The sequence below is a fragment of the Notolepis coatsorum genome, assembly GCF_963971535.1.
Source record: "Notolepis coatsorum genome assembly, chromosome: 3".
NCBI classification, from domain to species: domain Eukaryota; kingdom Metazoa; phylum Chordata; class Actinopteri; order Aulopiformes; family Paralepididae; genus Notolepis; species Notolepis coatsorum.
In genome coordinates this window covers 124,657,432-124,676,371 of record NC_140167.1, presented here as the reverse complement: position 1 = coordinate 124,676,371, position 18,940 = coordinate 124,657,432, and the positions used below count along the sequence as shown (strand labels likewise).

Here is an 18,940-nt window from a genome sequence, read left to right as displayed (position 1 = left end):
TCCTGGCTATATCTGTATATAATCCACTACCCCCCCCCCCCCCCCCCCACTCCCCATTCCATTATAGACTATTTCTTTACTCGATGGGATTCAAATGTGACACAGTATCTCCATACCTTTTCGTCCCCAAACTTGAGCAGAGCAGCCATGGGGTCTGACCCCGGGGAGAGGATGAAGATGAGGGGGGCGCAGCAGTGGCTGTCGGCAAACACCTTGCCCAGGTCAAAGGAAGGAGGCTCGATGAACGGAGGTCCCCAGGCTGTCCGACACAAACTCCTGCACCATGGGAATGACCTGATGGGATGAGGGGTTGTGGATCAGGTTAAAATGGGGTCAACGCTAGTCTCACCGTCCTAAACATGCCTTGTAAATTGTAGCACGTCGCCAGGTTTTGATGAGGACAGTTTACAGTTTACCTGAAGTTCCAACACAGAAGAGTTTTCTCAACATGTTTAGTTTCTCGTGTGGGAGGAACTATGGATCCAGTCAGATCCATTTCTTTGGCAAATCATAGCTATGACCTAAAATGGTTCCTCCATGAGAGGGGAGAGGTCAAAGAGGAACATGTGTGGTGTGTGTGTGTGTGTGTGTGTGAGTGTGTGTGTGTGTGTGTGTGTGTGTGTGTGTGTGTGTGTGTGTGTGTGTGTGTGTGTGTGTGTGTGTGTGTGTGTGTGTGTGATACCTCACCTTGTCAGGTCTAAGACAGCGAATCACCAGCATCTTCTGGAACTGGCCTAGTTTTCCCTGCCACTCATCAGGAAAGGGAGTCTGGTGGGGGTTCTGTGAGTGTACACACACACACACACACACACACACACACACACACACACACACACACACACACACACACACACACACACACACACACACACACACACACACACACACACACACACACACACACACACACACACACACACACACACACACACAGGAATATGTGATTAGGCTTGCAGAGGTCAACAAGTGAATTCCCAAGAAGACATTCCCCTTTAAGTCTTTTGCTTTTATTTAATACGCTTGTATTGTACAACATTTCATTCTTGTAGGCCTATAATTTCTGTAGTAAGTCATTTCTATGTCTGGAAATAGAGTACTGTATTTTTACCAACTGGACAGTAACTTGCTAATTTTGCCACAGAAATGCCAAAATAATCTTTCACTGGCTCATTATTTCCTGCATTAAACCTCTCAGATGCAATAACAAACGGGTTCCACCAGGCGAGGAGGTAGGCGTGGCCGGCGGAGCAGCCTGGCGCAAGGATGACTAAATGCACTCTTTTAATGATCTCTATAACCAGGGAATTCACAGCCATTTCCATTCATCAGGCACAGAGATGCCTGGAGGGGGGACCGTCCTGCGTGGCACCATAATCAGGTTATCCTCCGACATAATGGAAGCACTTTGGCATCACTTTTCTTTTTCCTAGCAAGGGGCAGGAGGAAAGAGAGAGAGAGAGAGAGAGAGAGAGAGAGAGAGAGAGAGAGAGAGAGAGAGAGAGAGAGAGAGAGAGAGAGAGAGAGAGAGAGAGAGAGAGAGAGAGAGAGAGAGAGAGAAGAGAGAGAGAGAGAGGGAGATAAAGAAAGAGAGACAGAGAGATACTGTGTTGTGGGGATATAGAGATATGGTTGGTTAATGTGTGGAACAAGTGTGCTGGCAGGAGGTGGGGATAATGCAGGACACTTTTTGGAATTATTTCTAGGCTTCTGTGAGAGGAACGTCTGGCTGAGAACAATATACTGTGGGATATTTGTGGATATCCTGATGAAGAATGTCTCAGTCAACCGAGGCTTGGATAATAACAAGGTTTATTAACCAAACAGATAGAATACATAGAGAGAATGGCTGAGGCTCTCGCCCCAGGTGATCAGCTGAAATTACCCAGGTAAGAAGCCCCTATTGTGGTCGGGAGGAGCCCTTTATAGTTCAACAAAGGGGGTGTGTGGTCCCATTTGATAGGTCAGATGGGGGGGAGGGGGTACAGGTTTGGGGGACACAGGGGAGGGGGGTGTCTTATTCCACAGAGAGGGGGGGGGGGGGGCACAGGTAAAGGGAACACAGGGGAGGGGGATATATTTACATGAGGACATATTATACCACAATACTCACTTTTCTTTCTTATAATGTGGGTGAGATTAATGTATAATATACCAGGATTGTTTGGAACAGGTAAAAGTGGGGATAATAGTTTAAAAATAGAATTATTTACATACATGATTAATAGAATTATTTACATACATGATTCATGACATGATCGACTGGACTGCGGTCTGTGTTATTTTGATATCAGAGATGTGGGAATAGATATCACCCTTTTCTTTTATTAATCGCTCAAAATACCTATATCAATGAGTGGTCCTCATCTCTGATATCAAACAACAATTAACATAATCATTAGAAGCTATCGCTGTGCAAATATCTTGGCATACCTTCAGTCGTTCATGTCGTGACTCTGGGGAGCTAATGTGATCGTTGTGCATACAGGCATCGTAATAAACCAATTAAATACATGCACTGTCTGTGTGGTCAGAGTGCACAGGGTGAAAAAACAAAATTGTGTTCATAATTATTAGGAATCGGATTTACACATAAGGCTAATGTGTACAAAAACATTTTAACAACCGTTAACCTGGTGGTTAATAAAACTAACATGATTGATTATGGGAAACTGTTCACAAATATATATATATATTTTTTGCACATTTTGTGATGATTCTTGATGAAATTACTTAGGATCCAGTTGTATTTAATCTGAGTTTGAGTGTCACTTTCATCTGTGATTGCCTCAGCTTTGTTGGTTTTTACTTAGAATCAGGCAATTTTCTCCATTTCTTCTCTATAAATGAGGAGATAAAACGTCTTATGCATCGCTTCTGTATGTAATTCTAGTGCATATACTATCAATGGTTCACCATACAGGTGCAAAACAACGTTGCATGTCCTCTTCTATGAGAGAATAAAACAACTGATTATTTCTTGTCTGACAATACAATTTTGTAACCTAAGTAATTCTAATGTGATGTAATGTGATCATGTGGTCACTTCTTCCTTCAGCAATACATTTTAGCTCATTATTACTAACCATTGTTAATGTTTTCTCATTGATTTCTTTTCATCACATCCCTAGTTCATCGTTTTGCAGATACATACAATTGTGTGAAAAGTTTCCTGCTTGTGAAGGTATTAATCTGAATGATGTTGCGTCGTTGTTGACAAGGTGTTCTCTGTCGGTCGTGTGGCAGGGCCAAACAGTAACACATAAAAATTAAATAAATATATACAATAGACATTACCTTAGTGGCTAATGTGTCAAAATAAAATTGAAAACCGTTAACCTAGTGGTTAATATAAAAGGTGATTATGATAATCGTTATGCATTGTTCTGTGGTGCATACTATCAATGGTCAAAACAAACTTGGTGTCTTGGAACAATCCAACTGGTTCTGCCCTGTTTAACAATACCATTTTGTAATGTGACTCTGTGATCATTTCTCATTGTCATTATAAAATTGGTTAATGCAATCTTACTGATTGTATTTCATCATATTCCTAGTCAATAATTTTCCAGATACATATGAACTCTGTGAAACAGTTCTTGTTTGTGAATCTGACAGTTGCTGTGAAGTGTTGATCATCTGTTCTCGGTCTGTCGTGTGGCAGGGCCAACACATACATAACAATGTGGACAATGTGTGTTCAGAAGTATCTTGTTCTACAGGTCTCTGATGATGTCTCTTCTTGACGATGCAGTCGGGAACATTCACTGGTCGTCGTTCATTCAGAGGGGGCCTACAGGAGGTCGCCGTCCGCTCCCTGTGTACCTTGTCAAGGGTCACCGGTAGCAGTCAACTATAGTGGTCTTTTCCTGCAGCCTATGTTGTTCTCCACCACCATCACATGTCTGCCACTGTGCTCACGCTTGGCCCCTATCAGGCCTAGAGACATGGTGGTCAGGGCGTTCTTGAACGTGGTGGTTGGTCCCCCCCGTTCCTCGTCATCGCGGTACTAGAGGGGCGAGGGGGCGGGCGTTTTTGAATGTGTTGTGCTGGTTTCGCTGTCCTCTCCTCGTCATTGCGGTACCACTTGATGGAGGGCGAGGGCCCGCCGGTGTAGTGGCTAGTCAGTAGGACGCTCTTTCTCACACGGATGACAATCTTGTCATGGGAATCCACCTTGATGGTCGGGGACTTCAGTTCCCGTTTGCAGGTGATGGGTTTGCTTCTTCAGGTGGCGCTTGCGAACGAAACTCTTCCGGCACATGTTGCATTTGTACGGCTTCTCTCCCGAGTGGACCCCCCTCTGGTGCTCCTTCAAGTTAGCCGCGGTTGCAAAGCACTTCGCACACTGTGTGCATTGATGGGGCTTGTCCCCTACTACCCCCACGGCGTGGGTCTTCTGGTGTTGCTTGTGGCTGGACGCGGTGGCGAAGCCTTTACGACGGGGCTTGTCCCCGGCCCCCTTGTCGTGGGTCTTCTGGTGCTGCTTCAGGTTGGAGGATGTGGTGAAGCCTTTACTGCACTGGCCACAGGTGTACGGCTTCTCGCGTGTGTGGAGCTCCTGGTGCTTCTTCAGATGCCTCCTGCGTACAAAGCTCTTCCTACACTGGGTGCACTTGTACGGCTTGTCATCCGAGTGCATCTTCATGTGTTCTCTGAGAGAGATGGCCGCCGCGAAGCTCTTGCTACACTCGGAGCACTGATGGGGCTTCTCCGGCATCTGGTGAGACTTGAGGTTGAAGGCGTCGATGACGCCCTTGCCGACCATCTCGACCCCGGTGGGGGCGTACGCCTTTTCTTTCGTGTGGATTTTCATGTGCTGCTTGAGGCTGGTCTCCACGGCGAAGCTCTCGCCACAGTGGACACAGATGTACGGGTTGATGTCCTTGTGGATCTCAAAGTGCTGGTGGAGGTCGGCGATGCTGCCAAAGATCTCGCCGCACTCGCTGCACTCCAGGCCGTGGGTCTCGTGGATCACCATCCCGCTGTCCGACTCCACGATCAGCTCCCCGCCGTGGTCCGACAGAGCCACGTTAGACTCCGTCTTGATCTCGGTCTGTCGTGGTCATGCAGTGCCGGGGTGGAGGCCGTCAAAAGGTTGATCTCCTCTTCGTCAGTGTCTCCTTGGTCAGTCTCCTTCGTGGTCCTCTGCTCCACTTTCTTGGGGATGTCTGTGGGCTGGGTTGGATGGTTCTCCCACGGTTGTTGTCGTCGCCTCTGGTTGTGTCCGCAGCTTCGTGGTTCAGGTCACGCGTCGTCTCACTCGTCCTGTCCTCTCATCAATTCGTGATCTGAGGGTGATAAACACTGCCTTAGAAAACTCCTCACATAAATGATTCAACGCCTTTCTGCTAAAGTGGAAAATCATTTTGGGATTAATTCAATTCATTGTAAATAAAATCACTTAATTGACAATAGGAAATGCAAGCCAATTGCATTAGCAGTGATTCTTTACGTCAAGAAGGTCACATTCACTACAATTTTATCAGATTTTGTATCTAACTAGATCTTACAGCATTAGGCTTTAAATAAAATTTGTAAATGAATGGCCAAAGTTTTGAATCAGATAAAATAGCTCCTTGTCTTCATATTCTGATGGTCTTAAATTGAAGTTGATCTTACCTCAGGCCTCGTACGATGGTGTGCTTCTTCAAGATACTTACCTCGCCATGACTTCTCGGTTGTTCTTCACATCTCAGTGTGGCTCATCATAGCATAGCATGGGGAAAAAACATAAAATCTAGGTAGCCAGTTAATTTGGCATGAAAAACAATCATTTCTTATCATCTAACCCTAACTAACCTTACTGTCATGCATTTGTCCTAATAAACTAATCTACACTGTAGCACTCAACACTTTGATGACCATTGTTACTCAGCTGATAGAGGTGTGCCTTGCCTGATGTCCTGTCGTACAGAACCTGTGAGTCGCTTTGGATAAAAGTGTCAGCTAAATGATCAATGTTGTTGATATCTTGTACATTTAGATAATTGTGCTGCAATTTTGGTGGTTGATAATTTTGCAGTCATGGAAAGTATTAGTTGTTAAAAGAATAGTCTAAGGAAAGTCATGCATGTTATTGGTTATAAACAGAGAATAGAAGGAGGGGATTGTAAGTAGTTGTTTTCATCATTAATCTTTCATCTCTGGCACTTCTCTAATTCATGTGCCTTTTGAAAAGAGATGATGAAAACGACTGGTTAGTTATTGTTAGTATGGGAGTTAGGTAGATTTTCATAACTGCAAATTCATCATCTGTAACTAATTCATGTTAATTAAGTGGTTCTCTGTTGCCATCCACCGCCAGGTGAGTTCATCAAGTCTGTGGTCACGAGTGCAGGCATTTGCATTGCTTTGTCTCCCAAGTGCCCACTCTGAAGAAATTTACATGTGGGTGTTTTGGATGTAGATTTGTTCCAAATGGTCAATCGATTGTCTCTCAGCTCTGCACTGTCTCTCGGTTGACATGCAAATTGTTGGATTTTCTGTCTTTTGTGATACAATTTGGGTGTAGTCATTCACTGTTTTGCATCTCGCCTCAGAGCCAGATCTGTAAATACAAACACATGTTAATTTTCCACTCTTTTCTAAGACCTGGGTGAATCCTCTTTGACTGTCTGTGTGCTCAACAAACATTAGCTAGATCTCATCCATCCCGTTCTTGGATGTAATGATAGTGTTATCATTTATCAATCATATCGCATATGTACACAAGCATCATATGAATGTGGACCCACACATTTTGAATCATGTTTAAAATGTCTTACAATGGAAAGGGCTAGTTATCTTTCATTGGTTCTTTAGATAAACACATTAACTCAAGTGAATATAACCTAAACATCTTACTTTTAAACATGATCTATGTTGTTTGTGCCCAAGTTTTTCAACATTGAAAGCTTATAAAGTCTAATCTAACGCTGTTTATGTGGACTACAAGGTACGCCCACAGATGTATTATAATTCTGAAACAGACATTGTAATTAGCTTTATGTGACTTATAATGTGTAAATTAAAGCAACATAAACACTCAAGTGATCTGAGATAGTTGTAATTTACTGTAACTGAGATGATAGTTGTGTACCACAAACAGTACTGAATTTGCAAATCTGGTATGTCATAAATGTACAGATGTAGCAGTACTGACTATCTGTATGTCATGTATGTCATAATATGTCCTGATACATAGAAAATGGGGGACCCTGATGTAAACAAGACTAAAGTCTCTCTCTGGTCTGCATCCCCTTAACAATTGTGTGTATTGAGCTGTACTGTATTGTACCCATTCTGCAATCTGTTAATAAAGTTTTCAATCAATCAATCAAAGCATCTATATTTATGATTTTCATACTCACCGGGGAAAGCTGCAATGTTCGGTTCGTTTCTCCGGTGGTCTGGGATGGTGCAACCTGCATCTCGCCACTGCAACTCAACATTTTCCAATGGCAGCGCGCACATATATATACAAATAAAACATATACTACACGTGGATTTCACGCACCCTTGGCCTTGGGTACATTACACTTTACGTTCGCTTATGGATAGTTTAATATAAAATAATAACTTCACGGCGCGCATAGCGTCACGTCATTGCTCCATGCGACGTTCGTGTGTTCTCATTCGCCTCGGAAATAACGCTTTGCAATTCATACAGTATTTTTTCCACGAGCTCTCAATAGCCTGGAATTCCTATACCAGCGTTTTGTTACCGAATGAACGCGCCTGTGCATATGTGAAACGTAAACAAACTGAAACGATAAAACTATACTTCCCCAAATGGTTGTTCCCGTGGGCCGGTGTTCTGCGGAATCCGGAAATTACTATCCTAGTTTGTTCCCGTGAACTGCACTTCAATGTTATTCTTTGTATAACGGTAACTCGTCTCCCAATGCTCGTCGCGCTATCCGCAGCCGGTTCTTGACTCAATAAAGCAACGCGACGGGTCCTATAATACTTGTGCACATACAAACGAGACTTAAAACAGACACACAAACATTAATACATATAAGTTAACGTGTGTGTATATCTGACTGTATTGGATCGCTGTACGTTTAGTCGGCCAACATCTGTTGCGACAAGGCATTCATACCCTTGATATATAACTACACATCGTTATTAAAATCATAACGACCGAACCTGACTTCGAAATTTACCAGCGATATATTAGATTATATATACCTTTTAATCATACTCTCGGCCTCTTAACCCGCGACTAACGTCCTGTTTAATGTACTTTTCCGCGACTGATGTCCCGTTTAATGTACATTTACGTACTCCCGGGACATCGCGTAATCATGTACTAACTAGGACATCGCGTGATCATCTTCCCGCTATCTGTATTGATCAATTGGTTAATTTAATCCAAAATACATCGTTTTCAGGAATGGAAAAGATTGTGAGCTTAGTTTGAGGTTGAAACAATGAATATTATGACGCTACTCTGGTAATTTCTAATTATGATTCCATCAGCTTCTCGGTCCTAACTTCCCGCCTCTTTGCAAAGGAATCACAGAACGTTTTTTTTAACAGAGTAGCGTTTTCAAGGATATCACATCTAATAAGCCCACGTTTCTTGCCTTGTTGCCTATATTTTAGTCTGAATTAGACTTGGGGTAGCAATCCATCAACCTGTATTGTGTGCCTTAACTTTTGGTCGGCTCCGACTCGACCTGGAATAGCACTTCAACCTTTGTGCCTAAACTTTTGGGAATAGCACTATAACCCATCCTCTCAGAACCGCCTGATAAAGGACCCAGGTGCACGCGCGCCCTGGTAACGATTCTCAATACAGATCAGATATATTAATGCACATTATTCCTACTCAGCCATGATCTCAATATTTGACAACATTCTGTAATATTCACCTGGCACAGAGAAAAGCGGGAAGGTTTCAATTCCTTTCCATACATTTTTGGTTGACCAGTCTATATACTCACTTTTCTCTGTATAGATGAAACGATACAGCATGCCGGGAGGACGCAAAAAGTCTGTCACAAGTTCGTAGACGCCAATTGTGGGATATTTGTGGATATCCTGATGAAGAATGTCTCAGTCAACCGAGGCTTGGATAATAACAAGGTTTATTAACCAAACAGATAGAATACATAGAGAGAATGGCTGAGGCTCTCGCCCCAGGTGATCAGCTGAAATTACCCAGGTAAGAAGCCCCTATTGTGGTCGGGAGGAGCCCTTTATAGTTCAACAAAGGGGGTGTGTGGTCCCATTTGATAGGTCAGATGGGGGGGAGGGGGTACAGGTTTGGGGGACACAGGGGAGGGGGGTGTCTTATTCCACAGAGAGGGGGGGGGGGGGGGGGCACAGGTAAAGGGAACACAGGGGAGGGGGATATATTTACATGAGGACATATTATACCACAATACCTACCCTATCCAAGTTCGCTGGGGGACTTTCTGTGTGTGTGTGTGTGTGTGTGTGTGTGTGTGTGTGTGTGTGTGTGTGTGTGTGTGTGTGTGTGTGCGTGTGTGTGTGTGTGTGTGTGTGTGTGTGTGTGTGTGTGTGTGTGTGTGTGTGTGTGTGTGTGTGTGTGTGTGTGTGTGTGTGTGTGTGTGTGTGTGTTTATGTGTCCTTGATTGAACAGCTGCTCTTGTACCAAGATCGAATAGATGTGAATTGCACAACTGGAACAAACCAGATTTAATTAGATAAAAGTGTTTTGTTTGATTCCATTGATTATAATTCAGAGATAGGATTATTGTGTGAGTGTGTGTGTGTGTGTGTGTGTGTGTGTGTGTGTGTGTGTGTGTGTGTGTGTGTGTGTGTGTGCGTGTGATGTGTGTCTCTGTGTGCGCATACACGTGCATGCGTGTATGTGTGTGTGTGTGCTCGTGCGTGCGCATGTGTGTCCTTGATTGAACAGCTGTTGTGGCATCATGATTGAAAAGACAGAAATCACACAACTGGAACAAACTAGGTTTAATTAGATAAAAGTGTTGTGTTTGATTCTGCTGATTATAATTCAAAGATGGTCTGTGTGTGTGTGTGTGTGTGTGTGTGTGTGTGTGTGTGTGTGTGTGTGTGTGTGTGTGTGTGTGTGTGTGTGTGTGTGTGTGTGTGTGTGTGTGTGTGTGTGTGTGTGTGTGTGTGTGTGTGTGTGTGTGTGTGTGTGTGTGTGTGTGTGTGTGCGTGTGTGTGTGTGGCAGGGGTGGGGCATATGTGCCTGTCCGTCAATCTGCCTCCAAGCCATCTCTCTATCTTCCTTTCTTTCTCTCTCTCACTCTACAGGAAACCAGCCATAGCATCATATCCACCACTCATGCACTCACACACAGGTGCCACGGTGGCTGTTGGATTCCAAAATGTACTTTCACTATTCTAAAGTGGACATAACCCCCAAATAATAGAAGCATCACCTGCCATAGTGGCAAGTACATTAGACAAACCTACCAGCCAAGACCAAACTTAACAGTAAATACCAGCATTTGGCTGGGGGTTGCTGTTAACTCCCCACAAAGACATGTTCCCACCACTCTTAGACAGACACCTCCACCAATGGCAGAGGCAGAGGCAGAGGCAGAGGCAGAGGCAGAGGCAGAGGCAGAGGCAGAGGCAGAGGCAGAGGCAGAGGCAGAGCCAGAGGCAGAGGCAGAGGCAGAGGCAGAGGCAGAGGCAGAGGCAGAGCCTGAGGAAGAGGCAGAGCCAGAGATTAAGGCAGAGCCAGAGCCAGAGCCAGAGGCAGAGCCAGAGCCAGAGCCAGAGCCAGAGCCAGAGCCAGAGCCAGAGCCAGAGCCAGAGCCAGAGCCAGAGCCAGAGCCAGAGCCAGAGCCAGAGCCAGAGCCAGAGCCAGAAGCCAGAGCAGCCAGCCACGCCCTGCTAGACTCACAGGACTGTCGTAGACCGTCTCCCACTGGTCCTTGAGGCGGGCCATGTCAGAGCGCAGGCCCCTGAATCGCTCCATCTCGTCCAGGCGGCAGATCTCGTCCCAGGACTTCTTGGGCAGCCAGATACTGGGGTTGGAGTGGGGGTTGTCCAGGCCCACGCCACCCGTCAGCAGGAAGTTCCACTCGCCCTCATCCACCTAGCCAAAAAGGTCAAGAGGGCTCAATCTCTGAGGTTGGTATGAATGAGGTGGATAACACCTACCACTTCAATCAGACGCTTACAGGGAACAAAATTAACTTTTTGACTTACCAGCCATTTGGCTGGTAGATTTTAAAAACTACCAGCCAGGCAGATAGCTTTTTAGTATATCGCCATGTGTTATTATTACTATATAATACTCTCATATGCTATTTTCAATTAATATCATAAACAACATAAGGAATATTAGCATAATTTTGAGTGGACTGAAGGAATGAGTCAGCGTTAATAGTTTTAAATGCAAATAATTTATTGAAACATAGAAGTGGGGTCGGGGACACACACACTGTTTCAACTCACCACCCCCGCATCATATTGTAGTCTAGTCTGTCTTCAAACTTCCACTCCTCTCGAAACCTTTTTATATTTGAATATCAACATTATCTGTGCATCCTCAGTAATCCTCAGTTTACTACAATATACTCCTCTCCTGAGTCCTGACTAGTGACTTCATCGTCTTTCCAAACGCACGCACACACACAGAGAAAGGGAGAGTGCCCCCCCCCCATTTCCCTTTCCCCAGTCCACACTGTCCGCTGTTCTCTATGGCTCTGCCGCTGATCAGGATTAGCTTGTTAGCTTACGCTAACATAACGTTCATTTCGGGCGATGTGGGCATAAAGGAATGGCGACGATGCAATGCATGTTAGATGCATTTGACCCGTTGTGAGAAGAAGAAAAAACCACAGACTTATTTCGGCTCGCAAAATAGGCGCACTGCTGTGTAGCTCTGCTCTCAGGGAACAAACTTAACTTTTTGACTTACCAGCCATTTGGCTGGTAGATTTTAAAAACTACCAGCCAGGCAGATTTTTTACCAGCCATTGGCGGTTGGCTGGTACTTATTTTGTTCCCTGGACGCTTATGTTTTTTTGCACCATTTTGTGCAGGTACATGCCAGCACCCTAACAGACCCTTATTAAATCAAATCTAATCCAAATCTTTTAACCTCCCACAGGAGTCTATGAACACAATGGTCACTATATGAAGTGACCCTGTTATCTCTGCTATTTCCCCCTATTCTCACTCTGTGTTTACATCTAGCTTTCCTTTGATTAGTAGGAAGAGAGTTGTCGAAGCAATTTTCTTATCAGTCTTGGACTATGGTGATGTAATTTATAGGCATGCCGCGGCCTCAACCCTTAAATCCCTGGACTCTGTCTACTGTATCACTCTGCTCTCAGATTCAACACTAATGATAGATATGACACTCATCACTGTGTCCTTTATGAGAAGGTTGGTTGGTCCTCTCTGATGGAGAGGCACAACAAAGCTACCTCCTTATACTACATCATTATTGGAATAATTTTGGAACCTATGGAACCCGTTCTAGTGACTGGCTGGTCCTGAAGGCGTTTGCTCGGAACAGAGTAAATCTACATTTTGCTATGATGCCCCTAGCTCATGGAATGAACTCCAACAGTCCTTAAAGCTTGAGATTCTCCCCTCTGTTGCAGAGTTTAAAACCTTGATCTCCAACCATTGCCAATCAAGTTGTTGATTGATTTGTTATCCTTACTTTTGTCTCGCCTTGTTGTCTTATTGTTATGATTTTATATGCTGTGTGATTTTACATGTTTATGTTTATGTTTATTTAGGATCCCCATTAGCTTTTGCACTTGACAAAAGCTATTCTTCCTGGGGTCCGGCACTTACAACAATTACAACAATATTCAATACATTACATCATTATCAACATCAATTACATCATCAATTACATCATTAACAATCTCATTCTCAGTTAGGATGATATTGTACAAGATATTTATTAGTAAAAAGTATTAAAATCAAATAATTAAAATCAAATAAATAGTGCTTCCTGAGCAGCACTCACTGCCATCAACATAAATACAATTAACAGTCAATTGGTTTTCACCGCTATGCCATAAGGGTTCAGTGCATGCTTGTTAGTAGATGGTATTTAAATTTTTTCTTGAAAGTGGTTTTGGATTCTATTTCAGTGAAGTAGCTTGGCAATGAGTTCCATTCCATGATAGCTCTGTAAGTCACAGAACATTTTAGTAGATTTGTTCTGGGTTTAGGTGCCAGTAGATGGCCTGACGTAGCTTGTCTGGTCATATGGTCATGTTCTTCTCTTATGTAAACTATATGATCATAAAAATACTGTGGTTTTTTGACAACTTGAACATTTCTGAGAAAAGTAATGAGACGGGATTGCAGACGTTTCTCAACCGGAAGCCATGATACATTTCTGTGCATAAATCCAATGTTAGTGCGCTTTGAACAGTGGAGAGCTAGTCTGGCAGCCTTATTTTGAGCTATTTGTAGTTTCTGTATATGTGTTTTTGCTGCTGGTGACCATATGACGGGACAGTACTCAAGATGTGACAAAACCAGAGCCTGGATATGACTTCTTTCAAAGTGGTTGGTGTTAAATACTTTGTGCATTTTCTTGTCACAGCTATGCTTCTTCCTATTTTTGTTATGATACTGTCAATTTGCTTTGTCCACTTTAAACCAGAATCAAGAACCATGCCAAGCAACTTAGCCTCGTTTACCTGTTCCACTGGCTGACCAGCCAGAGTCAGGCTTAATTGTGGATCGCTGCTTAATATGTGCCTGGATCCTGGTGTGTGTGTATGTATGCTCTATAATATTGCCGTGGCTCGTACAGAGTTGGGAACAGAACATCTTTCTGCTTTATTGTCTGTAATTATTGTGTAGGCCTAATGCTGCTACCTTGGCCATGTCTCTCTTGAAAAATAAATTTGAATCTCAATGAGACTTCCTGGATAAATAAAGGTTAAATGAAAATGTATGCATGTATAACGGGTACGTCCTAGTACCCGTCACAAAACTTCGACCATGCCTCGAGTGGGAGTCGAACCCCGAGCGTCTGCTCCGGGGCCAGTATAGCAAACCGCTGCGCCAAGAAGGGAATTCCCCTCTAAGCGCTCGGTTTATCTGCCTCTGGGGAGTGAGTTTTACACACTTCTATGTGCCGTAGACACACTATCGCGGCACATATCCGTTACATTCACCCCCCCTAAACTCACACCACCCAAGGCATCCGGGTCACGGCACCAGTATAACGGGTACGTCCTAGTACCCGTCACGAAACTTCGACCATGCCTCGAGTGGGAGTCGAACCCCGAGCGTCTGCTCCGGGGCCAGTATAGCAAACCGCTGCGCCAAGAAGGGAATTCCCCTCTAAGCGCTCGGTTTATCTGCCTCTGGGGAGTGAGTTTTACACACTTCTATGTGCCGTAGTCACACTATCGCGGCACATATCCGTTACACATGGGTGTGTGCAAGGCCAGATTAAGACTTCAGAGGCCCCTGGGCCAGATTCTTGTGGAGGCCCCCCCACACACATACACGTGCACGCACGCACAGTGGCGTTTTTATATGTCACTTTAAAAAATATATAGAATATATAGAAGTGGTGGGCTCTGAGGGCCAAGCTAAAAATGACTTTGATCACCCCTGCCCACTTTGACAACCTAGGATGGCTTAGAGTAGACGACAGAGTACAGCAACTTGCAATGGGCCTGGTCTACAAGATACACTACACAACCAAGGTACCCATGTACATGTCAAAATACTTCCCAAAGGTCAGTGAATACCACGATCACAACACCAGAGGGAGCTCCACAAATCATGTTAAACCCAGATTCGGCTCAAACAAGGGACTAAACACGTTTCGCAATTATGCCACATCAATGTTGAATGCCCTACCCAAAGCTGTAAAGGAATGTGAATCACTACCCACTTTCAAAAACACTCTAGAACAGACCTGGGCATTGTACAGCCGGTGGGATGATTCTGACCAGCCCGCGAAAGATTACATGATAATTAAAAAAAATAAAAGTAAAAAAATAAAAATTATATATTTATTTTATTTATTTTTTTTACATTTTTTTTTTTCATGCCAACGTTCACACGTACAGTATACGCTTACCTAGGATTTGACTTGATTCAACAACAAAGCAGTCGGGGCAATGGCAAGCCGAAAACTGTCGAAAGTGTGTTTTTTTTTCACAACTGAGGTAGGTAGATTACATTTTTTTTTATTTGCAATTAATTTCAAGGCAACTAGGCAGCAACAATCTCAAACACATGAAAACCCTGAAAGAAGTCAAACCATCAGCTGATGACCGGCACAGGTACTCATCCATGTTAGGAGCACTGCATGATGAATTTTCAAGGCGTTTTCAAGATTTCAAAAAGGTTGAGGATGAAATGCAGCTGGTTTCCTCTCCCTTTACCTGCAGTGTTGATAGTGCACCCACTGATGTTCAGCTTGAACTCATTGACCTGCAGTCTGATTCACTACTGAAAGAGCACTTTAAGTCAGCATCACTGCTAGAGTTCTACTCTGCTCTCAAGGAGGAGAACTTTCCAAACATGAGGAGACATGCTCAGAAGATGTTGGTTCTCTTTGGATCCACCTACATATGTGAACAGACATTCTCAGTCATGACGTTTACCAAGTCCAGGTACAGATCCTCTCTCACTGATGAACATCTGGCAGCTGTGCTTCGCATCTCCACCTCAGACATGCAACCTGACTTTGATGGACTTGTTAAAGCTCAACAGAGACTGGATTTCTCACACTGAATGAAAAAAAGAACTGAAGAACACTAAAATGTGGAAATATAACAAGTGAAATGGGACACTTGATATTTTTTTTTCTTTTTTTTGCACAGTTCTGAAAACATTAAATGTTTAATATAGGCATGTAAAGTAAAAAAGGCTACAAAACTGGGACACTTTTCTTTACACAGTTCAGTGACATGTCATATTTTGGCTATAAGATGATGTGATGTCTTTAGAAAGCTAAGAAAATCCTTGTTTCAATAGTATATGAAACTCAAAATAATAACTTTATTTGTATAGCACTTTTTCATACATGCCCTTTGTTATTAATGTTTCACATTTTGTTTATCATTTTGGAAATAAATTCTATTTGAATAAATTATATTTTTGAAAGCTAACCTCACCTTTTAATTGCCAAATAATAACATACACGTCAAAACAATGCCATTTACTGCTTTTTATATAGAAATAAAATGTATATTATGCATAATTGAGTTTGGAATTTTGGCCCGGCCCTCCAACATATTTTCAGTTGCTCATTCGGCCCCCCGGGAAAAATAATTGCCCACCCCTGCTCTAGAAGAACACCTACGGGAGACTGCAATTCGAAACTGGCCCCTGTAAATGTCCTAACACAACCCCCTCCAATGTACAGTAAATGACCAAGTATGGTTTTGTCAATATTCCAATGTACAGTTTTGCTTGTACAGTTGTACAGTGTCCCCCACCCACCCCTCCCACCCACCAAACCACCTCCAATGTACAGTCCCCCCCACCCCCCCCCCCCCACCTACCCAACCTCCTCCAATGTACAGTTTCTATGTCAAATGTATATACTCTCTTTTCTGGACTCTTTTCATATCACAAACAGTACTGTATTTGCAAATCTGGTATGTCATAAATGTATAGATGTAGCAGTACTGTCTATCTGTATGTCATGTATGTCATATATGTTATGATGCATTGAAAATGGGGGACCCTGATGTAAACAAGACGAAAGACTTTCTCTGGTCTGCATCCCCTTAACAATTATTGAGCTGTACTGTACCCATTCTACAATCTGTTAATAAAGTTTTCAATCAATCAATCAAGAAGAGAAAAGAAACACATCATGTTTAGATGGGGGGATGGCGCCATCCTCATGAAGAAAAAAAACATGCACACACTTTGGAGACAAGAATATAATATTAGAATAGTAAGCTTACTTTTACGTGAATGTCAATTTAAATTATAATTAGGGAAGGGAGGGGGTTGAAATGTGTTTTTGTCCTGTGTTACTGTCTGTGAATGAATGAATTAATGAAAATTGTATTTAACAGATTGCAGAATGGGTACAAATAATACTGTACGGCTCAATACACACAATTGTTAAGGGGATGCAGACCAGAGAAAGACGTTTGTCTTGTTTACATCAGGGTCCCCCATTTTCAATTCATAGTGACATGTATGACATGCACAACATATATGACATCATGACATTTATGGCATAGGGACATACATGACATACAGGTATATAGTACTGTTACATTTGTGACATATATGATATGCAAATATACAGTACTGTTACCCATAGATCCTGACAGAGAGTATATACATATGATGGGGAGGGGACTGTCTATTAGGTGGGGTAGGGCTGTATGTATGTATGTATGTATGTATGTATGTATGTATGTATGTATGTATGTATGTATGTATGTATGTATGTATGTATGTATGTATGTATGTATGTATGTATGTATGTATGTTCGATGTTGGCTTTTTTACCGATACCGATATACCGATATTGTCCAACTCTTAATTTCCGATACCGATATTTTCCGATATCACATTTGAATGCCGATATCGGCCGATAATATCGGTAGACCGATAATATCGGACATCCCTATGTATAAAAGAAAAAAAATACAATAGAAATATTGACTGACGTTTCTTAGGCGACTCTTTCGAAGTTGGTTAAGGTTAGAGTATGGAATCATACTTAGAGCTGGTGCTCTAAGACAAACTCTAACCTTAACCAACTTCGAAAGAGTGCCTAAGCTTAACCGGTGAAAGAAAGAGGCGTCACACGATTGGCGCTACCAGAAACGTCAGTGGCCAATCAGAGCGCAGAACGCGAAACTGGAAATCCGTTGGTAAAAGTATTCAGGCGTCGGGGCTGGGATGTGGAGATGCAAGTTTTGACTTTTTATTGCTGTTTTTACCTCAAACGGAAAACCTCAAACTCTTATGAAGAGGAGAAAAAATACTCAAGATTAGCCACTTGCAGACGGCAGGGTGTGACGTACTGTATATTTTAGTTGATGAAATATTTTTGTTGACTAAATATTTTAGTTGATGAAATATGTTTTCATTTCAGTGTCACAGTATGACATCGATCTCCAAAATAAGAAAAAAATTAAAAATAAAATGTGGGGCCTCTAGTGACGAGGGGCCTCCAAATTTTTTTTAAATAAAAGTAAAAAAAGAATAAAAAATATTTGGGGCCTCTAGTGACGAGGGGCCTCCAATTTTTTTTTTATAAAAGTAGAAAAATAAACAAAAAAATATTTCGGGCCTCTAGTGACGAGGGGCCTTCAAAAAAATAAAATATTAAAGTTAAAAAATAATTTAAAAAATGTTGGGGCCTCTAGTGACGAGGGGCCTCAAAAAAGATTTTTTTTGGAGGCCCCTCACCACTAGAGGCCCACGGGCCGCGGCCCGGACGGCCCGGTCGTTAATGCGGCCCTGGGTGTGTGTGTGTTTGTTTGTATGTATGTATGTATGTATGTATGTATGTATGTATGTATGTATGTATGTATGTATGTATGTATGTATGTATGTATGTATGTATGTATGTATGTATGTATGTATGTATGTATGTATGTATGTATGTATGTATATGTATGTATGTATGTATGTATGTATGTATGTATGTATGTATGTATGTATACAGTATGTGTGTATATGTCTTTGTGTGTGTCCCCACCAGCTTGTCGTGCATGAGCAGATTGATATTGAGACAGAATGAGAAGAGCAGCTTGTCCTTCTCAAACAGCGAGCGACACACGTTGGTGTACAGAGAGTAGGTGAAGTGGTCCCTCAGGATCTGCAGTCTGTAGACACACACACACACACACACACACACACACACACACACACACACACACACACACACACACACACACACACACACACACACACACACAACCATACCAGTATAAGTGTTAGCATTATCGCTTTCTGTTAGAATCGTTTGAACCTGGTAAAATGTTGGAACTGTAATGATACAGTTACAATAGGATTCTAATTA

The 18,940-nt window shown here is 42.8% G+C and overlaps 1 protein-coding gene across 1 annotated transcript in view; it reads right to left on the bottom strand.

Moving 5' to 3' along the window:
• LOC311225992 (dynein axonemal heavy chain 7-like) overlaps positions 1 to 18,940 on the bottom strand; it is a gene marked incomplete at both ends in the record, with an annotated part of 810,419 nt that overhangs the window by 105,410 nt on the left and 686,069 nt on the right. Inside the window, 5 exon segments of the mRNA XM_084311374.1 lie at positions 117 to 245; positions 247 to 294; positions 688 to 780; positions 10,835 to 11,029; positions 18,617 to 18,743. Of these exon segments, the coding sequence (XP_084167500.1) occupies positions 117 to 245; positions 247 to 294; positions 688 to 780; positions 10,835 to 11,029; positions 18,617 to 18,743 (592 nt within the window).